This window comes from Kogia breviceps, chromosome 13 (genome assembly GCF_026419965.1).
Source record: "Kogia breviceps isolate mKogBre1 chromosome 13, mKogBre1 haplotype 1, whole genome shotgun sequence".
In the NCBI taxonomy this organism is placed as follows: Eukaryota; Metazoa; Chordata; class Mammalia; order Artiodactyla; family Physeteridae; genus Kogia; species Kogia breviceps.
Window position 1 is genome coordinate 4,651,159 of NC_081322.1, and position 27,745 is coordinate 4,678,903.

General features: G+C 35.2%; 1 protein-coding gene across 2 annotated transcripts in view; it reads left to right on the top strand.

Annotated features, from left to right (window-relative positions):
• Positions 1–27,745, top strand: part of PHIP (pleckstrin homology domain interacting protein) — a 122,854-nt gene that overhangs the window by 87,679 nt on the left and 7,430 nt on the right. For both annotated transcript variants that reach the window (XM_059082987.2, XM_059082989.2), the window contains exons 23-35: positions 2,612–2,843; positions 7,584–7,703; positions 9,131–9,238; positions 9,802–9,926; positions 10,057–10,139; positions 13,085–13,196; positions 13,376–13,437; positions 15,813–15,968; positions 17,027–17,147; positions 20,467–20,592; positions 23,791–23,860; positions 24,174–24,227; positions 24,488–24,637. In XM_059082987.2, coding sequence (XP_058938970.1) covers positions 2,612–2,843; positions 7,584–7,703; positions 9,131–9,238; positions 9,802–9,926; positions 10,057–10,139; positions 13,085–13,196; positions 13,376–13,437; positions 15,813–15,968; positions 17,027–17,147; positions 20,467–20,592; positions 23,791–23,860; positions 24,174–24,227; positions 24,488–24,637 — 1,519 coding nt within the window. The remainder of the gene's footprint in view (positions 1–2,611; positions 2,844–7,583; positions 7,704–9,130; positions 9,239–9,801; positions 9,927–10,056; positions 10,140–13,084; positions 13,197–13,375; positions 13,438–15,812; positions 15,969–17,026; positions 17,148–20,466; positions 20,593–23,790; positions 23,861–24,173; positions 24,228–24,487; positions 24,638–27,745) is intronic.

The window sequence follows — 27,745 nt, forward strand, 5'->3', positions numbered from 1 at the left end:
ACAAAATGATGCTTTTAACTTTTTCTTAGTTGATATTTTATCTTCTGAATGCTGTTATATTTGTAATACTGAACCACAAGCTAGCTTCATTACTGGCTTTGAGAAATATTTATGCATTAAATTATGAAAGTAGTGAATTTTGTAGAATTAACTGTCTTTTTAAATGGAATTTGTTGAATGCTAATAATATTTTCTTCCAGCCATGAGAATAAACTTTACCTTTTTCCTATTGTTCCCACCCCATTTGATCAAGTAAACGAGGATTCCTTCAGCTCCTACTTACTGGTGATTCAAATTGTTATAGGGCTTTGAAGGCCTTGGCTGACCTTGCGAGGTCTCAGTAGCAGGAAGTAGAGCCTTTGGGAATGGTAGTTATGTTTAGCCCCTGATACTTACTCCCTGGCAGCACTAGCTCTTAAAATTGCCAAAGAAACCAAGAGGCTGTATTTAAGAATTCTTCACCTCTTTTTATCATGGACTTTCCTATTTCCACAGTAGTTGCTCCCAGTAACGATATGCAGGTGTTCATTGTTATGTCTGGTGTTTTTCTGTATTTGAAACAAGACAGTAGAAGAAAAACTCACTTTCTTTTGGCTCAGCAGTGAAAATAGAGTATAGGCATACATTGGTGATATCTCAGGTTTGACTCCAGACTACCACAATGAAGAGAATATTGCAGTAAAGCAAGTCACACGAATTTTTGTTTTCCCAGTGCATATAAAAGTTATGTTTACACTATACTGTTAGGTGTGCAGTGGCATTATGTCTAAAAAAATAATTAAACATTTAAAAACAGCATTAATCTGAAAATAATACTATTGGGAAAGTGGCACCGATAGACTTGTTCAGTGCAGCATTGCCACAAACCTTCAATTTGTAAAAAACACAGTGTCTATGAAGCACAGTATAAACAAGGTTTGCCTGTATCTCAAACCATGAAACGACACAGTTTCGAAACACTTGTTTCGAAAAAGCAGTGTTGGCTTCAGCAATTGGGGAAATTGTTGTAAAGGACATAGACCTCTGGGGTTTGTAGTCCGTGCTGGCGGCAGCAGATTTTCTGTAAGAGCTGAGTGCTCCAGAGAGTAACAGCAGTATTTGGTGAGTGCCGTTTACAGTGACCATGGCTGGGGTTAGAGTAAATAAATGCTCCCAAGTTGAGGATAGCCTAGGTGGCTGTTTGCCCTGCAGATGTGTTCCCACATATCAGAGTAGTGTCAGAAAATATTTTTTATTTAAGTTCTTCAAAATCGTTTTAAGTTTTAAAATGAAGTCGTGGGGCTTCCCTGGTGGCGCAGTGGTTGAGAATCCACCTGCCGATGCAGGGGACATGGGTTCGTGCCCCGGTCCGGGAGGATCCCACGTGCTGCGGAGCGGCTGGGCCCGTGAGCCATGGCCGCTGAGCCTGCGCGTCCGGAGCCTGTGCTCCGCAACGAGAGAGGCCACAACAGTGAGAGGCCCGCCTAGCACAAAAATAAATAAATAAATAAAAAATAAAATAAAATGAAGTCATGAAATCATACTAGAAAATACCTTAATTATATGACTCTTATCTGTGATGATTATTCTTAGGGAGATAATGGGTAAATTGCCCATAAAGGACACTCGGGCCAGAGGGACAAGGTAGTAGAATAAAACTCCAGAAAACTATGCCTTCAGTGTTATCAGCAATATGTTTAGAGGAGTGAGGATATACTTCAGTAAATTTAGACAACCTGATTATTGATTTTAACATAGTATAATTTAGATTCCATTAAAGTAATTATATTTATAAAACTATAAAATCAAGTAATGAAATATTCTCATGTACTAAAATTAAAACAGAAGATAACATAATTGGATTCTTTATTTTGCAACATCAGTTTAGTAAAACTTAGGTCTGTTGAAGGTAAACTGAAAAAGCTTGAGTTTCCAGTGAGACACAGCCAATGGCAAACACGATTGGTAGTGATACATAAAATATTAGGCCTGTATTTTTCTGAATCTTACTTTGCTTTGAAGCATAAGATACACCTAGGGTGTACACTGGAGATGCTGTGCAAAGTTGGCAGGCACAGTCTTCCCACTGGGTAGGAGGACTTCTGGCCCTGCCAATTGGGTATCTAGCTACCATGAAGGCACCAGGGCTCTCTCTACCATGGGTATTCCCGTGTCAAGGGGCCCACGTCCCCTCAAAAAGGAATCCCTATGCTTCTTCCTCAGTGACAGTACCTCCTGTGCTATCGAGGGCTCTCTTTCTGTTGTTGCTAGAATTGAGGAAAGTGATGCTGTGCTCCTCATTTTTGTATACTCCACAGTATTTTGAACACATGCAGCACTCAGAAATCTGTATGTTTGCTAAAATCATAGAAGATACTTAAATTCATTGTTTAACTAGCACTACGACCTTATTTATCTTAAACATTTTTGGAGATACTTAAGTAAATTAAGCCTACAGACTTTTAAGAAACTATTTAGAAGATGAGTTGAAAGTTAGGAAATATTTTTAGTTCATTTAGTATGTACTGTTCTGTCATTACTTTTTATTACGATCTTTCTTTACATTTTCTTACAACAAAGTCTTAAAGTGTATCTTGTCTGTGTATTTTTAAAATCTCTTCTTTCCTTCTAGTGACTACTCCAGTGATTATTCTGACTGGACAGCAGATGCAGGAATTAATCTGCAGCCACCAAAGAAAATTCCTAAGCATAAAACCAAGAAAGCAGAAAGCAGTTCAGATGAAGAAGAAGAATCTGAAAAACAGAAGCAAAAACAGATTAAAAAGGAAAGAAAGAAAGTAAATGAAGAAAAAGATGGACCAGTATCACCAAAGAAAAAGAAGCCCAAAGAAAGAAAACAAAAGGTTGATTTATATATGTGTGTGTGTGTGTGTGTGTGTGTGTGTGTTTTCTATAAAAACAGTGCAAGACTTTTTTTTTTTTCTTTGCGCGGTACGCAGGCCTCTCACTGTTGTGGCCTCTCCCGTTGCGGAGCACAGGCTCCGGACGCGCAGGCTCAGCGGCCACGGCTCACGGGCCCAGCCGCTCTGCGGCACGTGGGATCCTCCCAGACTGGGGCACGAACCCGTGTCCCCTGCATCGGCAGGCGGACTCAATCACTGCGCCACCAGGGAAAGCCCAAAGCACGCATTTTAAAAGTGCAACTGATGAACATAAACATGTTTCAGGTTTACCAGCAAGTAATAGAAAAAACTCGGAAGTACGCAGTAGTAAAATAAAATATATTAAGATCTCTTTAGTTTCCTTAAGTTTTTAAATGTTTAGCATGTGAGAGTATTTACTTGTAGAATTACCATATTGTAAATATTGAGCATTTAATCGTATAACATGAGCACATCTTTGAGACTCCAGTGGTATTTGTTTATGTAAAAACATAATGCTACAAAACACACAGTTTATTAGTCTTTTAATTGCCTTTACTTTTCAACCATCCTTACTGTTACTGCTGAAAATAATACTGTGGTTACAAGCCGTCATTAATTTACAGAGCATGTGAGCCATCAATAGTCCTTAGGTCAGTAGTACTGGTTTGATTACTACGTCTTTAGTCTGTGGATACTTTGAGACAGATCAGAGACAGCAAGAGATGAATGTTCTGTGAATAAGATCTGTTAGCTGTTACGGAGTCAGAATTCTTTAAAAACAAGAACTGTTTAAACTTTGCTCTAAAGTAAATGAAATACAAGGGACATGTTTTGTATTCCCCAGAAGACTATAAGTTCGAGGCACATTTGGTTAAACAAATGGAAGATTTTTTTAAAACCTCTGCCATTTTTAGAATTAAATAGAAGTTGTTATCTGTAGAATTAAATACTAGGGAGACGGTAGGGTCTTTATCTTTAGAGAGCTTTGAAAAATTTTAAGACTACTTCTGTCTTGTGTTTATTTTATCTGCATCCATTGAGTGCTTGTTCGTTTCAGCTTTATAATTATGGATTACTTTAATCTGCATTCCTCAGCCTACTATCCTTTTTGTCACCTCCTTTGCCATTGTCTAGGGGATATTTACCAAAGAGAGTACCACACATTAGCCACAATATTTCTCTTCTTCCTTGTCAGTGATGATAAATGTAGGCTGACCCATTATTTTACATAGTAGACAGGTAAAACTGATTTAGCCATGTATCTGGCTAATGAGGTAAACTTTTTTTTCATCTCAAGACAGTTTTGATGAACTTTTGAGATTTGCAGTGTTACCTCACATAATTCTTTTGTCCCAGGAGTGCAGTTTACTTCACCTGGTCCCCTTTTATTTGATGATTATCCATAAACTAATACCTCAGGCTCCTTCACACATGCTACATTTGGATCCACTGTTACTGTTTGGCATATTTTCATTCACTGTTTTGCTTAAAGTATTACCCATGGGTCTGTCTGCCACTAAATTTATGTGGGACAGATTTTATTTTTTATTTTTATTATTTTTTTGTGTGTGTTTGATACGCGGGCCTCTCACTGTTGTGGCCCCTCCCATTGCGGAGCACCGGCTCCGGATGCGCAGGCTCAGTGGCCATGGGTCACGGGCCCAGCTGCTCCGCGGCATGTGGAATCTTCCCGGACCGGGGCACGAGCCCATGTCCCCTGCATTGGCAGGCGGACTCTCAACCACTGCGCCACCAGGGAAGCCCTGGGACAGATTTTAAATAGCATAAGGTTAGGATATTACACTCTACTCCCTGTAATTTGGTTTTTGTTCACACGGTTTGTTGTTAGCCTGTCAGTGAATCTAACAGTAGATAGAATTGTTCTTATTCCTTAGTCGTCTTATCTCAAGTAAACACAATATTTCCCTTCTTATGCATAGAGTTGTAGAGCTGAAAAGTAACTGAGACATCATTAATTAGTTGATATTTATTGCATTTATGAAAAAAATGAAAATATTTTCCATATGATTGTTTGAATTAAGCAAAAAAAAAAAAAGAATAAAAACCCAGTTAGGCAAATATAGAAAATGCTTATTAAAAAACAGAATTCTCAAGAGATACAGTAAAGTTATCTCAGATATTATCTGACATATATCCCTTATGCTGTGGAGCTCTGGAAATCAGAGCGATGAATTTTTATCTAGGGCCTACAGTTTATAAAGCAATACAGTGGATAAAAAGAAGTGTAAAACGTAATACTTGCTGCAGAAACAATGTGTGACTGACAAGTTGTTTGAATCCCCCACCCCCCCAAAAAATAGACTAAATATCACATGATAAAATATGTTTGATTGGCAAAGTAATTTTATAGATAATAACTCAGAAACCAAATGGGGCCGTCTTATCTTAGAGTTTCACATAAGCTTTCCAGAAGAAATAAGATTTTAGGTGGGCCTAGAAGAATATCCATGGATAGAAAGGAAATAAATCAGTTACCTGTATCTCCAAAATTAAAGAAATCGCAATTCACGAGGCTGGAAATTTAGACATGTCAATGCATTTTATCCCCTAAGTGGTTGTAAGTACCAACTGACAGAAATCTACTTTAACCAAAACTTCTAGGTTTCCCCAAGAATTGTTGAGGAATTGTCATAATGTTTATCATAATGATTCTTGTCTATGCCACAGTCTTACAGTTATAAATATGATTAATTCTATTTAATATCCAACTTACCTGGCTTCAGGTAAGAATTGTTAGCTATCCTAATCGACATTCTGGGAAGAAATGCTTGCCTTAGTGTATTAATAGTTCATATTGAGGCTGGAATAAGTAATTTTTAGACTTTTCCTACCTTTTTTCCTTTTTACTAAGTCAAAGGAAACCTTTTTCAAACACTTTAACTGAACACCTCATCATATGTAAGACTGATAATGATCTGTGGATCTCACTCTGTGATGTGCTCAGTGCATAACAGTAGTGGCTACTCAGTAACTACTTGTAGATAAAATAACTGTTCACATGTCATGTGGCCTAACATCTCAAATCTAACACATAGCAAAAATTATTTTCTAAGCTTTCCCCTCTAACGTGCTGCACTTCAGCCTTCCTCATCTCATCAGTGACAACTCCAGTTGTTTACACCAAAACCCTGTAATTCTTCTTTTTCTCTCATTCCACATTCAGTCCATCAGGGAATTATTATCATGGCTCTGTCTTCTAAATACATTCAGCACTTGACTGTTTTCACCACTTTTGCTCTCATGCTAGTGTCAGCTACCGTGAACTCTCACTTGTATTACTGCAGTAGCCTTCCATCTCTCTTCCTGCTTCTACCCTCATTCCCCTAGGCTCTGTTTTCTAAAACAGGGATCAACAAACTTTTTCTGTAGAGGGCCAGCGATTCCACCATTGTAGCCTAAAAGCAGCCCTAGACGATACATAAACGAATGGGTATGGCTTTGTTCCAGTAAAATTTGATTTACAAAAGAAGATAGTGGGCTGGACTTGGACCATGGGCCATAATTTGCAGATGCCCTGCTCTGATGCATCCAGAGTGATCCTTTTAAAATATGTCAGATCCTATCACTCTTCTGCCTAAAATTCTCCAGTGGATCCGTCTCATCTCACATATAGTAAATGCCAAAGTCCTTTACCCCTCCCTTACTCTCCAGAGAGTTCTCCTGATGTGCTTAACTGAGAAATACAAACAAAGGCGGTTAATAGGAAGAAGAGTTAATAGGAAAATGAGTATTGACTAGCAACTATAGCATACCTGCTGCAGATAGTGTTCTCGACACCCATTATGACATTTTTTCTTTTCATGAACTTTCATTAACTCTCAGTGATATTAGCTTATAAACACCTTTCTTTTTTTAACAAACACAAGAGAATAAAATTTAGAAATCTTAGTTTACAAACACTGAACCAAAAAACATTTTAAATCAGCTGCATGAAGTTTCTGTCTCTACTTACATGTGTTAGGTTTCAGCTCTTAGAAAGTCCATTTTTCCAAAGTCTAAGGTAACAATATCCAGACTCTGATGGCCACCTGTAGGTGACCAGAAAATTTTAACTTTTTCTCAAAGGCCTATTCACAAAAGTAAGACACCTGGCTTGACAGCATTGTTTGAAAAAAAAAAAAAATCTGAAAAAAAAAATGTTTTTAGAAGCTTGTGTGTGAAATGACTACTTTAAAAGGAGTAAAGGAATGTTCTTGGGCTATGTGGAAGTATAATGCCCAGCCCATGGAAACAGCCTTCTGTATCTTGGCACTGCTCAGCCCATATGAGAATATCTTCCTTAGTTCTTACTGACACGCTTATGACTAGGATTTTTTAAAACAAAATCTCGAATATGCTTTGGTCTGTTACATGGAGTGTTTATGAAACTGATAGCATTTTGAGAGGAAACAAAGGAGACAGAGCTTATACTTTGGTGTTTATGGGAATATCTTGTCACCTAGTTTTGTTTTGAATATTGTCTATAGAGCTTTGGTTTATCTAGTTCTTTTTTTATGAAATGATTTGGAGAAATCAAATATAACTATACTGCTACTGCTGCCATCTTCCCAGAGTAAGGTTTTTAATACTTAATATACATTTTTGTACAAAGATCCCTTCCCCTTTTATTTTTTAAACTACCTTTGTAGTTATTTTAAAGGGCATATTGATAGATGAATGCTTTCATGGTAATATTACTTTATATTGTTTTACACTTAGAGATTGGCTGTGGGAGAACTAACGGAAAACGGTTTGACATTAGAAGAATGGTTACCTTCAACATGGATTACAGATACTCTCCCCCGAAGATGTCCATTTGTGCCACAGATGGGTGATGAGGTATTTTTTAACTTTTAAAAAATATCCTTTGTTTCATTCAAGTAACTTTAAATACTTCTTATAGCTCTTGAAACAGAACTGTAGAAAATTGCAGCAGTTTTATAAAGTATCTCATTTTACATATTTGTAGCTGTATATGGAAAAAGGAAAATTAGGAGGAAAGCTTTATGGATAATCTTTTCTGAGGCTACTGTAAAAATTGCAATAGCAAATTAAATATTGTAAGAGAATAGAGGTTTTGTTGACAAAAATCTAACACGTATTTTTTAATAAGAGGATTTTATGGCCAGTTTCCTTTTTCCTAAATTAAAATATATTTATATGGTAAAGGAAAAACAAAATTCAGCATTTTATTTAATTTTATTTCATAGAAGTATTTTATTTAAATAACTATAAGGTTCATAATGTTTCTTAGATCTTAAAAAAACCTATTCAAAATATCATTTCATTTTTAAGAAAATATGGTTGGCCATCATTTTGGACTATGTTCTTGTGAATATGAAATGAAAATGTAAGATATTAGACCAAACTTTTCCACTCAGGAGTTCATGTCTCCTTGTTTTATGCATAAATGTTAAGAGGCAGGGTTATCTGGTGTGTAGTAGGTTCATAGTAATAACTTAGGCATTAAAATAGAGGCTTCTTTAGCAAAGCACACTTAACAGTAGAAAGTGACAGGTGGCAGTTGACAGTTTTTTTTTTAAAAAAGGAAAACAAAAACTTCTTAATGCAAGAGTAAGGAACTCTAAAGTTCCAGGCAGCTGGAGCAATAATGATATTAATGAATAGAATGAATGTGTGTAAGCTAATGGCTATCCCAAAATATTGCTAAGAACTTAATAGCATTTTTTGAAATTCCAGCAGCATTTTTTAACAAGCTCAACTATTTATCATGGGAAGAGCACTTGGGGTGAGACTGTTGTATTCACGTACCAGTTCTCCAGGGTGGTAGTCAGGAGCCACTTAAATTTGACCTCCATAAGTGAGGATAAATATATGCCTTGCTCTCTTTATAATGATAAAATATATGTGAAAATATGTTTTTCATTTTAAAGTTTCCTGCATTTGTACAAACTGCTTACTATAAAAGTAGGTGAATAATCAACTAAACATGACCCCTAGTTTACAACTTACTTTATTATGCAACATAAATTAACTTATTTTGAATCCAATAATAAAATGGTGAAACCAAAAAGCCAAAAAATAACTGCTTATCCTAACCTCTTAATGTTATTTAGAACACCGTGGTTATGATTAAGTGACAATAGGACAGCTTGAGGAAAAGAAGGGGAAAAAAATCAAAATATTAGAATTTCTTTTAGTTTAAAGGACATTAAATTCTCTCTGCAGTTTCAGCTGATACCGTGCATCTTACGTCAAAGGAAACACATTCAAGTTTTAAAATTGTGACTTTATTTACTTTTTAGGTTTATTATTTCCGACAAGGACATGAAGCATATGTTGAAATGGCCCGGAAAAATAAAATTTATAGTATCAATCCCAAAAAACAGCCATGGCATAAAATGGAACTACGGGTATGGTGTTTATAATTTAATAGTCCAAAAAGATGCGATTATAGAGGAAATTGTACTGTTACTATTTTCACTATAAGAAACTGTATTTTGAAGATACCTTTTCTAATTGAAACAATCTGGGGAGTAGAAGGTGTTTAATTTCTGAAGAGACATAAGATTGAATTTATATATTCCAGTAGTTTATAAGTTGGGAATAAAATGTAATTATGGTGAGAACTGGACAACATTAACATCTAAGGCAAACTTCATCTTTGTAAATTTGGAAGTATTTCTAGGTTTATCAGCAGTAGTTTAAAATTATTTCCATGTCCTTGGAACTGTGTTAGAAAATTCTTATTTCGATAAAGTTTTCCTTTTTCTTTTTTTTTCTTTTGTTTTCTCTTTTTTAAATTGAGATGTAACTTGCATACTATAAAGTACACCGATAAGTACACAGCTCAGTGGATTTTTACATATACATACGGAGTAATCACCTAGATCAGTATTAAAATAGATAACTTTTAAAATTATGTTTAGCAGTTTATTTTGTGAAGATGGTTTCTTATTTTCTGTATCTTCCTCAGGAACAAGAACTGATGAAAATAGTTGGCATAAAGTATGAAGTGGGATTGCCTACCCTTTGCTGCCTTAAACTTGCTTTTCTGGATCCTGATACTGGTAAACTGACCGGTGGATCATTTACCATGAAGTAAGGACTGTTGAAAGAGGCAATAGTTTCTTAGTATTGTAGATTATTTTTCAAGATCCAGATAAATTTGAACGCCTTTTAGATATTTGTAAGTATATGACCTAATGAGTTTGTTTCTGTTTGTACTTAGGTACCATGATATGCCTGATGTTATAGATTTCCTAGTCTTGAGACAACAATTTGACGATGCAAAATATAGGCGGTGGAATATAGGTGGGTAATTTATTTAGAAGCTGTAATGTGTGCTTTATCTAACAAGGGACTTACTGTTTCTCATAATTTAGGTAAAGATAATCAGAAATCTTGCCATTTGCAGGAATGTTAATAAGAAAGTAAGGTATTGTGTCAGGAATTTATTTATTTATTTTTAAGAATGAAAATACTTTTAATTTAGGTGATGCTGAAATTCCAAACATTTTCTCTCTTATATTTCTTAACTATGTATAAGATTGTTTATGGCTATTCCTTCTGCTGTTTTATGTGCTGAATTAAATTTTTATCCAGAGGAATTAATGACAATTCAAACTTGAAGCAAAAGAAGTCTTCCAGTTCAAAATGTTTAATAATTTGGACTGAGGCTAAAACTGAACTGACATTTTTCTTTTATTGGTTAACTCTGTTAAAATTAAAGCTCATATTGTAATCAAGAGTCAAAAAAAACTTCTAAAATCCTTAGAAGTCTCCAGGCATTTAAGGTGCATTAATTTATGTACAGATGGATGTGCTATTTTCTAGAGTATTCCTTTTAAAAATTTCAAACAGGGCCACTCTGTCATCTTGGAGTAGACTCTGGTGCCTGTATGGCTTATTTGGTTTGAAAAAGCACATCAGTTGACGTGGCATTTTCATCCCTCTTCCAGTGCCATTGGAAGTCCTTTGGTGATTTGTTGTCTCTTGTTTGGTCTTGGTAAACGTAGAAATTTACATGTGTGCTGTAAAAAGAAAAATTATGGAAATGCAAGTCATTAAAATTAGGGACATGCAAGTTACAGAAAAAAATTTACATCCCATGTACCGTTTCTCTGGAAGCTTCGAAAGATGTGTTCCATCAAATAAGGGAGTAAAGAAAAAGACACGGAACCTCTGTGGGAGACAGGAAATTCAGAACAAGAAAGCACCAAAAGGAATTCCCAAATAACAGTCAACAGAAGTCTCAGGGATAGCATCTGTTAAGCAAGTCTGTAAAACAAACAGTCCAGAAAACATTGTCCTCTAAGAGTGAAATCATCAGGAAAAAAAGTAACACGGATAAATTGTATATCATGTTTGACTGTGGGAAATTATATATTGAAGAGTGTTTTATAGTTTGAGCTATTAGAGAATGTGGGAAGACATAATCATAAATTCAGAGAAAACCAACCATAAGAAAATGAAGCAATTATACAAAATTATATAGGAAAGGAATTGTATGCTATTTGGCTCATTAGCAAACAATATTTATATAGTGTAGTCGTGACAGAGGAAAACTGAATATGGATTAAATAAAATGCACATATCCTTTATATACAATTATATGGAGAGAGACCAATACTTAATGTCCAAAATTGATGAGTGAAGAAATAGCTATATACTCATTATTTAGAAAACCGTAAGTAAATTCAAGAAGAAAGAGTTTAAAAGTTCTTGATTTTAGATGTAAGCCTTTGGTACATATGATTTTTTAAATTATTTACATGTGTTAGTTGATAAGATCAATTTCATCTCTTATTTTTGAGGCCATGCATCTGCCAATAAATTGGCGGAACGAATATTAGCAGTCAGAGTCCAGGAGAACATTCTAGAAATGCACTGACAGCCTAAGCAAAGAAATATGGCAAGCATTGGACAAATCAGAGAGATATTTCAAATGGATGTACATCAGAATGTTCTCATTTGGATCTTATCATTTTTCTCCCCTGAATTTATAGATTACTATTTCTTCTAAAGTTAGTACTAGTTAGTCTCTATTTCTGAAGATATTTGCATGTATCTACCAACTGCCATTTAAAATTACATCAATAATAATTATGTCAGCCTGTCCTCAGGTATGTTTAAGGCTTGCTCTGGTAGACTCTATTCCTTGCTTAACTTTATTGTCATTAGCCTGCAGTATCGTTCATTGTGGTCAGGCACACATTATCCAGTTCTTCCTCTTTAGCGTACTGTCATCAGTCGAGGTACAATAGGATTGTAAGAAATAGCTTTTATGAAACTCATTATTATGTTTACTGTAAGGTGTCGGAGGTGTCGGTAATGCTGTTTATTAAATTATATATTAGCTTCTCACTAAGGGTAGTGTCACTAATATGCATCTGAGGAGCAATTAGAGACTCTTAGTCTAGTAATAGACTAAGACTCTTCACATTGGCTGTTAGAATGCTTGAATTGGAATCTAAATTTGATCCCAGTGCATACCCACTCAGAGTATATATATACACATATATATAACTCAACAACATGTAGTTGTGTTCTGTTAATTTAGCCTGACTCCAGCTTTCTTTTTTGTCATTAAATTTCTTTTCTTTTTTTAAATTCATTTTATGCTATATAGTTGGCCCTCCGTATCCATGGGTTCTGCCTCCACAGATTCAGTCAGTCTTGGATCAAAACTATTACAAAGATTAGTTGTTTTTGTTTCTTTTTTATTTGTTTCTATAGGCAAGGGAAAGTGAGTATATAGATGAGTGTTAGTAACTTAAGGCTGATTGAGTCAAAGGAAAGCAGGTTGGATTGTTGTTGCTTGGTTTTTTTTAAGGCTGGACTCTTAATTGTTGGTTAGAGGAACTTCCCTACAGAAAGTAAGAAATTAAAGATAGACTATAAATATTTGTTGGGAAGAAATTATCTGTGTTTTTATTTGAATGAAAAATTTGTGCGTAGTCCTAATGATGTGCTAGATTGGTAAAAATGTTTAAGATAAGAGTGAATTTCTCTTTACCATAATAAAATATAAAAACTGGTGCTGAAAAATCAGTCACACTTCAGGTGTGCTTATTAAATAACTTTTTCCCCTCAGTATTGCTGATTTTATTTATTTACTTATTTATTTTGGAGTGTGTAGGTCATTTTTCATAGGTCTTTTAAAATCATACAGGCAGTTTAAGTATCTTAAAGGAAAGAGGAGTAACAACAGCAGTGTTTCATTTCAGAGAAATGAGATGGCTTTTATTCTTGTCCAGGTGACCGTTTCAGATCAGTCATAGATGATGCCTGGTGGTTTGGAACAATTGAAAGCCAGGAGCCTCTTCAGCCTGAGTACCCTGATAGTTTGTTTCAGTGTTACAATGTTTGGTAAGGAAGTATTGTATTTTTGTTCAGCCTAACTTGTTTTGAATGTTTTCCCTGTCTGTTAATAAAATGATAAAGATACTACTTTTAAACACTGAAGTAATTATTTTTACAATGTGATTTTATTAAAATTGCAATGCAATGTTTAGATTTTTTAATATAAAGGTTTTCCTTCCTTTAAGCTGGGACAATGGAGATACAGAAAAGATGAGTCCTTGGGATATGGAGCTTATACCTAACAATGGTAAGTGTATGTTAAGCTTTTTGTGTCTGTATTATGGAATTAATTTCTTAAAAATCTGATTTGCTAACTTGCAACTACAAAGAGTTCTTAATGAAGACCAAGTAGAAAATATTCATTCCACAAATATTTATTACACACCTATTATTGACCCTGGAGGTAGGGGAGGCATAACAGTTAAAGAATTAGACATAATCCTTGCCCACTTGGAATTTGTAGTTTAACAGGGAAGGTTGAAATTAATTACAGCAAAATATGATACGGATTAGCTAATTATTATTCACTCTAGAACAGGGGTCCCCAACCCCCAGGTAGTGGACCACTACTGGTCTGCAGCCTGTTAGGAACCGGGCCGCACAGCAGGAGGTGAGCGGCAGGCGAGGACTGAAGCTTCATCTGCCTCTCTGCATCGCTCGCATCACCGCCTGAGCCCTATCCCAGTACCCCCCCAACCCCCCACCCCCACCTCCCATCCGTGGAAAAATTGTCTTCTATGAAACTGGTCCCTGGTGCCAAAAAATTGGGGGACCGCTGCTCTAGAACATGAGCACTTGGGATCAAAGATATTTTTGTAACTCCAGCAGAATACATAGAATACAGAGTAATACTGAGAGCTCAGGCTTTCGAGTAAGACTTAGATTCCTATCCTAGCTCTGCTGTCTTTTATCTGTGTCATCTTGACAGGTTCCTTTAAATCTCAGAACTTCCGATTCTTAGGATTCAGCTTTTGAAACTATGTAAACTAATACTTTCCTTATAGGGCAGCTATTAGGATTAAATGATATCATATGTGTAAAGTGCTTATTATAGAGCCTGACACATGTAAGGGCTCAATGAGTAGGTAATTAATAATAATAACCGTCATCTTGCATATGGCCTGACGCATTGCCTTAGGATTTGAGAGTTAGCCTTAGGCAGTGAGTATGACATCTTCCTGGAACTGAGAAAAGACCAATGTGGCTGAAGCCTGGAGATTGCATTTTCTTTCTGTTTCATTGTCCATGTTTGTTGCAGTTTTAAAAAAATACAGCACACACAATTGTATATACCTAAAAAGGTTTAAAAGGATATATACCAGATTATTAATAATGATCATTTATAAAGGGTGGGGATATGAGGACTTGCACAAATTATCTTTTACATTATTCTGTATTTGATTTTTTTAATAGTATGTTACTTTTACTATCATGTAAGAATAAAGATTTTTAAAAACAAAAAGAAAAAAAAGCCTGACTTCTAACATAGTAGAAATAATCATTTATAAATGGAGTTCCTCACTAGTTATTGTATTCTAAAAAAGCAGAGATAAGACAATGTGGAAAAAGTAAACCCAATCTGGTAAATCTTAGAAATGAGAAAATGGTCATACTGATTTTGTTCAAAACTAGTACTTTCTAGAAATGATCACTTTGAGATACCAATACCAATAATGTCTTTTTCATCTCATTGCTAAATTAGAGCTGTTTAAAATATCTTAATCAACTTGTAAATGTGTTACATGGCTTATCTTCTGGTTTTATTTCTCTCCTTTATGAAGGTTTGAATTTGAAGTCACATCAGACTATTGTGAATATGAGAGAAATGAAGCTAATCAATGTTGTAATGCTGGAGTATTTCTTGAAATGAATTAGTGACAGTAATATACTCCTTGTCTCCTACCTGAATATATTGCTATGTGGAGGGGGTGATTTTTGTTGTTTTTGTTCTATTTGGATACACGTACATAGGCACTCATAGAGTTTAATTACAATTGGGGAGGAGGAGAAATTTTGTAAACAAATAGTAGCATATTTCAAAATGTTTCTCTCATGAAGTCTAGTTCAAAGAAAAAATTGCTTGGCAGATTTGTAGATTTTGTGTCACCACCGCCCCCTAATGATTCGAGCAAAAAGCATTAAGAATCATCTGTCAGTATTCATAATTCTCTCTGTTCCCACATTTTTAAAAACTGAGCCTTTGATTGAAGCATTCCTGAAAGAATACCACTTTTGCTCAGTTTCACCTGTGCGTTTTATCAAAGTAAACATGGAGATGATATATTATGAAATGATTCAGAAAACTTTTAAATTTGCATCATTTTATAGGAATACTTTCTCCTTCACCTGTAACTGATAATAGAGCAAGTTGTTAGGTATAATTTTGGAGAAGTAATTATATGCTCATCTAGAGAATTATGAAATTAATGTTTTAAAGAATAAATTTTATTGATCCTTGAAACATACTTTCCTTTAATGAAAATAAAGAATATACTTACCAAACATTTACAAAATTATACTTTAATTTTATAACAATATTAACTCTAATTTCTAAAGGTAACCTAAATATTAGTAAATTACCACATATTTTCACTAAATCTGCTTTCTTTCTTTGTATTTCAGCTGTATTTCCCGAAGAACTAGGTACCAGTGTTCCTTTAACTGATGTTGAATGCAGATCATTGATCTATAAGCCTCTTGATGGTGAATGGGGTTCCAATCCCAGGGATGAAGAATGTGAAAGAATTGTTACAGGAATAAACCAGTTGATGACACTGGGTAAATAATAGTAACACATGAATATAGATAGAAGATGTTGCCAGAAAGCAAAAGAAAGGAAAAATAATGTTTTTCAAGCAAAACTTTTTTCCATAATATCATGTCATTGTTTTCAAACATTTTTAAGTGGTATTTTTTTTTCATTGCGATTTTACACAGGGCTTAAATATCTAAAACAGTTATAAATGGGGTTGCTCTAGCTGAATTTCAGAGTGATGGACCCCAGAAACACCAGGGGTACCGTTGAAAAACCTAGATCCTCCAGAACCTAATTTTAAAATCCTTGACATACTCAAGCTGACATGATGCAACTTTAAAGAGGAGGGCTGAAAGCTGAATTATATGGGTAACTGTACCAGTTTTCCTCTTAACTTGATATACGTATACACAGTAGAATATTTGTAAAGGGAAGGGAGAGGGTATATGAACTGCTTTGCTTTACTTTAAAAAAAAAGAAAAAGAACAGTGACCACAAAGCATGATTATCTGAACTTTTGGTGCCCAAAATAACTCTAAACTAGTGTGGTGGTTTGTGTTAACCTGGACTTTCAGTGAGGAATGAGCTTTAAAGAGTCTAAGGGAGAAATTAACATGAATAAGAGCTGAAGCTATTGGAGACACATATTGGATGATATTTTCATCTGAAGTCTTTTAAAATATGGGCAACACTTAATTATTGTCTCAGATACTATCTTAGGTAATTTTAGTAATTATGTCAAAACAATTACTGTCAAACACATAACATTGATTCAGGAATGGCCTGGTTTTAATTACAGAAATACAAGTAGATGTTCTTTAATAAGTCAGTTTTATATATTGTCTGTCATCTCTTTTCTGCTAAGGAATCCATAAATAAATACTCCTAGAATTTTGCAGTATAAATGTAGACATAATAAAAAGTGAGACTATGTGTTAGCTACACTGTATGTATTTTCTATCAGAAGATAGTGGTAGGCTAATGGTTTTGTGGATTAGAACTTAAGGCTTAATTCAAGGAGAATTTTGAAGTATTTTAAGCAATACAAAAATAAATTAATAAACATATTTGTTTATCTTAGATATTGCTTCAGCATTTGTGGCTCCTGTGGATCTGCAAGCCTATCCCATGTATTGCACTGTAGTGGCATATCCAACGGATTTAAGTACAATTAAACAAAGACTGGAAAACAGGTTTTACAGGTTAGAACCATTTGCTGTAGCTACTACCAAAAGAAAGCTAAGTGATTCTTTCACCCTTTTACTGATCCTCTCTAGCCGTGTTTCTCAAACTTCAGTGTGCATGCAAATCACCTTGGGGATCTTGTTAAAATGTAGAATCTGGTACTAGGTTTAGAGTAGGACCTGAGATTGTGTTTCTAACAAGTTCCCAGTGATGCTGGTGCTGCTGGTCTATAGACCACACTTAGAAACAAATATGAATTGATGGTCACTGTCTTTGTATTGTATTTTATGAAACAATCTAACATTTTATTTTCTCCTAGATATCTCATTGAAATATTTGTTCATGGATTTGTTTTTCATAGAATAATATTAAAAATTGTGCGTTCTCATTTATTTAGCTTATGAATACTTCTGGCAATTGAAATTAGGAAAACGTGGGGTACTTTTTGTAGTTGTAGCTTAGTTTGAAATATAATGAGTTTAAAAAAGATTTCAGTTAATTTGCATATGCTGGTTAACAATTTTGGTAAACACTGAGTTCTAATGTTGGGCAGGCTTTGTAGGTTTATTGCCTAAAATGTCTTATCAAAAAGTGAGGTTAAGTCCATTGTTTTCATGTAATGAAATCAGACTTTTACCTTTCACATTTCTTATGACTTTTGCTTATTAGCAGGCCAACAACATTTTAACTTAAATAATTGCATTAAAACTTTATTTTGTGACCAGTTTTATAGTACTGCAGTTCTTTACACTACTATTTTAACTTAGGGAAGTTTTTAATCATATTTTGTATTCATGTTTTTCTGTGTAAAATGTGCCTTTAGTTCTTTTTTTTTTTTAACATCTTTATTAGAGTATAACTGTTTTACAATAGTGTGTTAGTTTTTCCTTTACAACAAAGTGAATCAGTTATACATATACATATGTTCCCATATCTCTTCCCTTTTGCGTCACCCTCCCTCCCACCCTCCCTATCCCACCCCTCTAGGTGGTCACAAAGCACAGAGGTGATCTCCCTGTGCTATGCTGCAGCTTCCCACTAGCTATCTATTTTACATTTGGTAGTGTATATATGTCCCTGCCACTCTCTCACTTCGTCACAGCTTACCCTTCCCCCTCCCCATATCCTCAAGTCCATGCCTTTAGTACTTTTTAATACTTAAATTATAATTCTAATTTGATACTGTGTGTACCTGGTGCTGAAAACACCATTTGTTATTCCTTACTGACGAAGGTAGAGTTTCTCAACAAAAGCATTACTGACATTTAGGGCTGGAAAATTCTTCATTATGAGGGGCTGTCCTTTGCCTCTACCCTTAAGTGCCAATAGCAGCCCCTGGTTGTAAAAATGAAAAATGTCTCTAGACATTGCCAAATGTCTCCTGCTGGGCAGAGTCACTTCACCGAGAAACACTTGGAATAAAGAAAACTAAGGCATTGGACTTTACGTTCTGATCTTGTTAGGTATTTCTGCTGCTGCTTCATTAATATTTGTCAAAAGCATTGAGATGAGGAGGAAATCACCTGTAATATGTGCCTCCCAACAGAGGTCTCTGTTGGTCCAATGGTATCTGTTATTCTGGCTTTTATTTGGCTCTTCCTAGAAGCTGCTTCACTAGCAGTGTCCTCTCGAAGCACACTTCTTTAAGTAAGTCATTTTCAAAATTACACGTTAAAGGTTTAAGACAGGAAATGGAGAAATTCTTAACTATATCCTCATTTCTCTCTAAGCCCCTAAGTTGTTAAACCTTAGGAGTTACACCCCGTGCTTCAGAGATGGAACAAGACGTGGGAGGATAAAAGGGAGAGAAAGAATTGTTTTCTACACACTAGTAGTTGGACTACATCTCGAAAGATAAACTTCTGCCATCTCTCACCATTGTTAAAAATATACTTTCTCATAGAAATACTGCTCGACATGAGAATTGCGAAGGTGTACTGTATTTCAATATACATTACAGCTTAATTAGGCTTTTTGGCATTAGCCTAGCTTAGTAACCAACTTAGGAAAAAAATCTTCTGGAACAATGTCCTTACATAAATTAGAAACTGCCTGATTTTTAACCAAATAATGTAGTTGTAGACCTGAGTTATGTTCTTATTTCATAATAATGATGTCTTCATGTGCTATTTCACTGTTTCGAGCTTTTTTGCTTCTCCTCTACTCATTGGCTTCAGACTTCTTACAGTTTGTAGTTTTCCTCTTTGATACTTCTAGTTCAGTCTTAAACCACTGTCAGTTTGTCCTACTGATATTAAATCCTCATGCCTTATCTTACACACAGTTTCTGTAGGGTACTCTGAAAATGGCCTGTGATTCTTTTATTAGAATGAGCCTTGTAAATGCTATTGGAGATGCACAGAAGCTTTTCTGTATGCTTCTGTAACCACAATTATATATAATTCTTTTAAAATTCCATATAATTGTTTTCTGTTCACAAATCAGTAACATTTCCTGAGTATTTTCTTCCTTATCATTTTAAGTTGGATAATACTCTAGAATCTACCTTTGGATTTTTCCTTAGTTACTGAAATAAAATAATAAAACACCAAAATTTTAGTACAGTTGACTCTCAGCATGGGTTTGAACTGCACGGGTCCACTTATATACGGATTTTTTTTTCAATAAATACGTACCTGTAGTACTACGTGATCCATGATTGATTAAATCCATGGATGCGGAACCTCGGATACGGAGAGCCAACTCTAAAGTTGTATTCGGATTTTAGACTTCAAGGAGGGCCAGTACCCCTAACTTCCCCATTGTTCAAGGATCAACTGCATTGTCAATTTAGTGTAAAAAAAAAATTAATTTTCATTTCGTTAGGTTTCTTAGTAAACTAACATGTTCACCATACTTTTATATTTTTGTATCTCATAAGCAAGCTGTTAGTTAGCTTTTCATTTTTAAATGTCATTTGATTACCAGTAATAGTTTGAAATTGCTTGGTTTCCTTTTTTAAGTACAAGTCAGATATGCTTATTACCAAAAAATGACACCATACATGAAAGGAATATGTAAAGCAAAAACTAAAACCCCACTGTTTCTCTCCTCCTGCTACTCTCCTTACAGTCTTTCTCCCGAAAAGAAGTCCCTGTTGATAGACGAATGTGTCAAATCCAGACATTTTCTGTGCCAGTACATAACGTTGCTACTTTCCCCCCCCCCAACACAAATGACGTTCTGTTTTTTTGAAAACAGCTTTTTTAAGGTGTGAGTTTTGTAATTGATTTAAGACTGCAATTAAAAAGTCTGAATGTCTTGGTTTTAAAATCTGTGGATGTATTTCTAAGTATAAAGAGATTAATAAGACTTATGCATTTTGTTTGTTTAAAGGCGGGTTTCTTCCTTAATGTGGGAAGTTCGGTATATAGAGCATAACACACGAACATTTAATGAGCCTGGAAGCCCTATTGTGAAATCTGCTAAATTTGTGACTGATCTTCTTCTACATTTTATAAAGTGAGTATTTTTCCACACTTAATTATATTACTGTAATAATTAAAGGCAGTATTTTAAAATGTAAAATTCCAAAATGTAGAATACAATCATTTCTTATTATACATCATGTCACGTGCTGTGCTATAAGCATAGTTCCACTCAAAATAGGAAGCATATGTCTGTCTAAAGAAGCAGCGTTTAGTTCACTGGCTGATAATAATTACAGTCACAGAGATTGTTATAGTTGTGTTCTGCAATTCAAGTAAGAAAATACGGATCTGTCTCTAAATCCAATGTTCGATGATAATAATAATAGCAAGCTTTTACTGAACGTAAAATGTTTTACCTAAATTAGCTCTTCTAAGTCAGACAAAAATCTTACAGGTGGGAGAGATCATTATCTGGAATTTACAGTTAAGGAAATTGAATCTTTTAGAGGTCAACTTGTTTAATTTTCACAGTAAATGAGTGTCTGCCATTTGATTTGAGAACCTTTCATCTGAACATTGTATTACCCCTATCAAGTTTATGAACAAGTATTCAAATACGTCAGCAGGAAACTGAATTTGACTTTCAAGGTTTTTCTTCTTCAAAGTCAAGTTTACTTCCTCATTCATTAATCCCATACCTAGAGTGATGATAACTACAACTTCTTAAGACAGCAGGACTTTTACTTCCTTGTCTTACAGATTTTATGTATTCATAGAATGAATTGAGTCTTCTAAATTGAAGCCAGAATCATATGTATGTTTTCTACAAAATACAGCTCTGAATTCATACTAAGTTTATTTATATTGGATAATTTTTTCTTATTAAGAGGAGAATTGGGTATTTTATAATTTAAGTATTCACCTGTTATCAGCTTTCATTTTTACATGAAGGCATTATTGAGGCTTTTTTAAAAAAAAAAACATCTCCAGCTTCATTCTCATTACTCAGCATAATCATGGGGTCCCTTTTCTTGGTATTAGGTGAGTTTGTTTTTGTTTGTTTTGCTAAGGAATGTAGGTAATTGCAGTATTGAAACACCACCAAAGAAAATTCGTAAGATAAACTTTATGCCCTTCCTCGACCTTATTTCTCTAAAGAGAGTTGTTGCCTTCCAAGTAGTTTTGGGGCTGTTATTGCTAAGCTTTTGCTGCTTTTCAGTAAAATTGATAATCAAGAATTAATAATCAAGATAATACAAATTAGGTATCCTCAGAAAACTATTTATATAACTTGGTTGTAAAAGTTTATAATATCTTAACTATAAATTTTTAATCTGTAATTTTGTGTATTTTATATATGTTATGTACATCTATTTTTCCAAAGAGATAGGAATCAATAGAATCACATGATAGAGTAAATTCATATTTTAGTGAAATAATTTAGATAAAACAATTATTTTTACATTTGGAATAATCTGTGAAATTGTATTTCTTTCAAAGAGTTATTTTGAAATGCCTTGTAAGAACAGATTAAAATAAAATAATAGGGCTTCCCTGGTGGCGCAGTGGTTGAGAGCCCGCCTGCCGATGCAGGAGACACGGGTTCGTGCCCTGGTCCGGGAAGATCCCACATGCCACGGAGCGGCTGGGCCCGTGAGCCATGGCCGCTGAGCCTGCGCGTCCGGAGCCTGTGCTCTGCAACAGGAGAGGCCACAACAGTGAGAGGCCCGCGTACTGCAATCAATAAAATAATAAAGCATTTACACTGTATATATCTAAAAGTAAATCCCCGGCATTTTTTAGAGGTATACAATTTGTTAGGAACCATTTTTAGCTAGCATTACTTTTCAAGATGTCTAGTATGTCTTGAAATTTTGGTAATGGTACTTTTTAATTGAGTTATTTGGCCAAATTTCAAGCAATAGATGTATACAAAGTGTTGTAATAGATACTTGGAGATATAAAGAAATGCATAATTATCCTCTTAATACAGTTTTGTAAGGTAGATAAATCTGTAACTATAATATAAGGAAAAAGTAAAAGGAGTTTGTATGAATGTTTAGATGAGGGATAGGGTCACTTCTGGCTATAAGGGTGGGATTTCAGGTACAGGGAGAAGTATGTTAAGATGTTCTGGACAAGGTAGATACTGATTCAGAAGTTAGATGAAAGGAAAGCAATTCCAGGGATGAGGAATGGCATGATGGAGGAAGGTAAAGATTTGTTAAGGGAATCGAGTAACTGAAATCAGGTGAAGTACAGAGTACATGAGCAGAAGTAATAGGGATACAGTGTGCTAAACTCGAGTTTGGACCATATCGCAGAGGGCCTCGAATGCTGATCTGAGGAACTATGCTTAAAATGTGAGCACAGGTAGCAAGGAGCTATCGAAAATACTTGTGCATGAGAATATAGCATGATGCTTGCTATGCCTTAAAAATATTAATTTGACTGCAGTGTCTAATGTTAACAGATAGGGAGGAGACAAAAGGCAAGGGACTGTTGAATTTTTTTTAACATGAGAATAACATGATGCAAATTGCCTTAAAAATATTAAACTGACTGCAGATTGACTTCTACAGCTGACCAAGTAAGAGGTGAAGGAGGCTTAATTTATGGAAGTGAGAAAGAGGCAGATGCCAAGAGATTCTGAAGGTAGAATCACAGAACTTGTACAATGATTGGGTTTATAAGGAGGAGGCAAGGGAAGGAGTAGTGAAAAACCATGCATTACTGTAAGAATGGTTGGGAAAAAAAGTTAAAAAGTAAAGGGAGAAAGAGTGGAAAATAACAGTTAGGTTTAGACATGCAGAAGTTTAGATGGTGTCAAGAATCTTAGGAGAAGAGTCAGACCAAATTATAGGAATTTGGACTTCATTAACACAGATAAACTGCAGATATATAAGATTATCTGGTCAAAAGGTATAGAAGGTGGCCAAGGACCAAATTTTAGGGAATGCCTACATTTAAGGTTAAAAGGAAGAAGGAGTTAGTATACTGGCTATTCCTTGTAGACTGAAGAATGAAGGAAGGCATTCCAGGCACAGTAGTGAACTGAGCAAAACCTGGGAGATGGGAATTGGGCTTGGTGTAATGAAATAGGCCAGAGTGGAGGCTTCACATAGAGTGGAGGGGCAGGGGCAGATGTGTGTGCATAGGGTTTTGGAGTCAACTGATGAAGAAGCGTTCAGCTTCAAGTTTTATCTTAAAATCTTGTTTTACTAACAGGTTTAAAGGACAAAAATCTCATGACTCCAGTCTTGTATACTAACATTTCTTTGTTATTTAGGGATCAGACTTGTTATAACATAATTCCACTCTACAATTCAATGAAGAAGAAAGTTTTGTCTGACTCTGAGGTATTTAATATTTCGTTATGATTATTACTACATTGGTTATGTTCCATATATAAAAAGAAATTTACACACAGTGGTTTTCAGGTAAATGCTGTTATGAAAATTATTTTTGCCTAATGCTGTTGCTAACTTTAAAAGAAAAATGATTCAGAATTGTCTTGTTATAGTTAAATTTTTTAATGAGTCAGTAAAGTGTTCCAGCATCATATATACTATGGGTTTTCCAAAATGTAAAGGAGATAATTGGTTTTAAAAAACTATAGAATATAGTGAAACCTAGAATATTTTATGAATCTGATAAATTCTTGCTTCAAAGGAAGAAGAAAAAGAAGACACTGATGTGCCAGGAACTTCTACCCGGAAAAGGAAGGTAATAAGTTTTTTGTTTTAACAGAAGTGGTTTATATGAATTAAAATGTATTAAGCATTTTTTTTACTCTTACTATTTTTAAAGACAGATTAAGTATTAACTTCCAAATCAGTTTTCATCACAAAAATGCATGGTTTTCAGAACTAGGTGAATGATGTTTTCTTTTATTTGAATTATTGTATATTACCTAACTATCCAAGATTAAAAATAAAAATTTTATTATATGTATTATTAATATTATTTGAACATTTTAATTTTAGGACCATCAGCCTAGAAGAAGATTACGTAACAGAGCACAGTCTTATGATATTCAAGCATGGAAGAAACAGTGTCAAGAATTGTTAAATCTCATATTTCAGTGTGAAGATTCTGAGCCTTTCCGCCAGCCAGTAGATCTTCTTGAATATCCAGTAAGTATTTTTTTTTTTTAATGTGTTTGCTTGCACATAGCTTTTTTTTTTTTTTTTTTTTTTGGCTGTGTTGGGTCTTTGTTGCTGCACGCAGGCTTTCTCTAGTTAAGGCAGGCAGGGACTACTCTTTCTTGCAGGGTGCAGGTTTCTCATTCTTTTGTTGTGGAGCACCATCTCAGTAGTTGTGGCACTCAGGCTCAGTAGTTGTGGCTCATGGGCTCTAGAGTGCAGGCTCAGTAGTTGTGGCACATGGGCTTAATTGCTCCTCAGCATGTGGGATCTTCCCAGGCCAGGGCTCGAGAACCTGCATCCCCTGCATTGGCAGGTGGATTCTTAACCACTGCGCCACCAGGGAAGTCCCCCAGTAAGTATTTTTGAAAATATTTTCTTTATTTGTCAGTTTGATTTATATATATATATATCTCTTATACATGACAGTTTACTATTTATTTTTATGATTATAGTTTATTTCTTTTTTATTTCATACACATTCTCATTATCCATTTGGCTACATAGAGCATCTAAATTGAACAGTGTGGTAAAAAAGACGTAACCCTGAACTAAGACTCCAAAGAATTGGGTTATTGTCCTAGCTCTGCCTCGTACCATTTCTGCGGTTTTGAGCAAGTTATTTAGTTTTCATATCTGAGCATATATTTACCACTTTCTTTTCCACACTAATTCTGTGAATTTAATATGGAAATTATTTAGGAAACAAGAATAATTATACGTGTCTCTAACCTTCCTTACAGGGTATAGAAGTGGAATGAGAATATTACTAGTTATTTATTAAACATTAAAATAGTTTTTACACTGAAGCACTATATATAAATGTAAGGTGGCACTACTATGTAGGTTATGCCAATTTATGATCTTTATGGAATCCATGGTGAAAAGTTTGAGTAAACATGTTACACGTATTTATTTTTGTGTGCAGTCTTGGCAATCTAAATTTCACTTCAAGTGAGTTTTTATTCCTTTTTCCAGTTACTAAAGATTGTATATCAGTTAACATTCGTGGTTTCAAATTAAAATTAAACATTTTATAAGAGATCATGACCTGGATGTGGTATCACCAAAGTCTTTATTATCTTTTTTTTATGTATGTGTTCTAATTTGCAATAATGAAAGTAGAGAAATTCCATCAATAGTTAAATATCATAAATGACCTTGTCATTTTAAAAATCAAGACACGTGTAATCTTAAATGTACAAGATAAATCTTTAATTCCAGCAATGTGATAAACTGGATCAAACCCTACCATCCAAAACACCTTTTAGAAGAACTGAGCTAATGCTAAAGTGCTCTCATTTTCATTTCTCTTTGTTTTTGGTGGATTTCCCTTTGTTTCTTGCAAGCCCAAGTATGTATTTTTTTAATCTCTAAGCCCAGGAGTCTTCACTGGAAAATTCTACCAGATGTTTAAAGAACTAACACAAATTCTACACAGTCTCTTCCTCAAGATAAAGAATGCTTCTACATTGATTCTATGAAGCCAGTGTTAGCCTGATGTCAAAACCAGACAAAACAGTACCAAAGAAGAAAGTGCAAAAATTCTTAATATCAGCAAATAGAATTCAGCAATATACGAAAATGATTTTGTACCCTGACCCAAGTGGCTTTTTTCACAGGGATATGAGGCTGGTTCAGTCTTCAGAAATCAGTCAATATGTCAATAATTCATTACTAAAGAAGAAAAATTTCATGATCATATCAGTGCAGAAAAGGCATTTGACAGAGTTCAGTACTCATTTCTTTTAAGAATGTACATGTTGGGTATGGTGTGGTAATCATTGTGGCCACAGGAGGAAACAAGAATGAGTCTTGGAAGAAATAAATTTATTACACTTACAGGTCCCAGAGAGGGGTTCACCAAATACCACTTAGGGCCACAGGGGAAAGCACAGGGTCTTAACCACGTTGCAGAAGACAGGAGCAGGGGCTTGCCTGGTGGCGCAGTGGTTAAGAATCAGCATGCCAAAGCAGGGGACACAGGTCTGATCCCTGGTCCGGGAAGATACCACATGCCGCGAAGCAACTAGCCCGTGTGCCACAACTACTGAGCCTGCGCTCTAGAGCTCGCAAGCCACAACTCCTGAAGCCCACGCACCTAGAGCCCATGCTTCACAACAAGAGAAGCCACTGCAGTTAGAAGCCCGCGCACCGCAACGAAGAGTAGCCCTCACTCGCCAAAACTCGAGAAAGCCCTCGCACAGCAACGAAGACCCAACACAGCTAAAAAAAACAGAAGCAAAGAACAAGCTTAGGCCAGAGCCTTTACTGAGGTTTCCATGAGAAAGGCAAAGCAGGGCATAGTCAACAGCTTAAGATTGGCTACTTTGAATTACTCCAGTTGGTTTGGGGGCATAGGGGTGGTCTCTGGTTGTCTGATACCTGACCCTGGGATGATTCAGGACAGAGGAAATACTGGCTTGGTGTGTGAGGGTTGCTTAAGGACATGGTCGGTTTGCATATGAAAGCTGTATTCCCAGCACAACCCTTTGCCATGTCTAAGAATTGCCTAGCCCTTGGGAGGGGGCGGTCTGTGTTTGGTCCCCAAAATGCCACAGTATCCAGAATACAAAAATAAGAAAATTAATATAGTTAGCCCTGTGCTGAATGGATACCAAAAAGACAAATACATGATCTAAGAAAACAGAACACCATTAATAATAAAAACAGACTTAAGAAAACTAGGAATAAAGGGGATCTTCCGTAACTTGATAAAGAACATCTGTTTTAAACCTATAGCTAACATCATGCTTAATCATGAAAAACTGAATGCTTTCCCCCTAAGATTGGGAGTGGAGCAAAAATGTCCATCCTCACAGCTGCTATTTAACATATAGTACTGCAAATTCTAGCCAGTGCCACAAGACAAGAAAAGGCAATAAAGGGCATTGCAGATGGTTATGGAAGAAATAAAACTGTCCCTATTTGTAAAAGGCAATAATACTGTTTGCTTTATAGTCAAACATATTTGATCATAATTTAAACTTGATGGGGCAAAGTCAAGTTATTGTATTTCGAAAAATACAGTTACATACTCGGGCTATGGAAAAGGTGTAGTATTATTTACTCTTTTAAAGATATACCATATTTGGATCA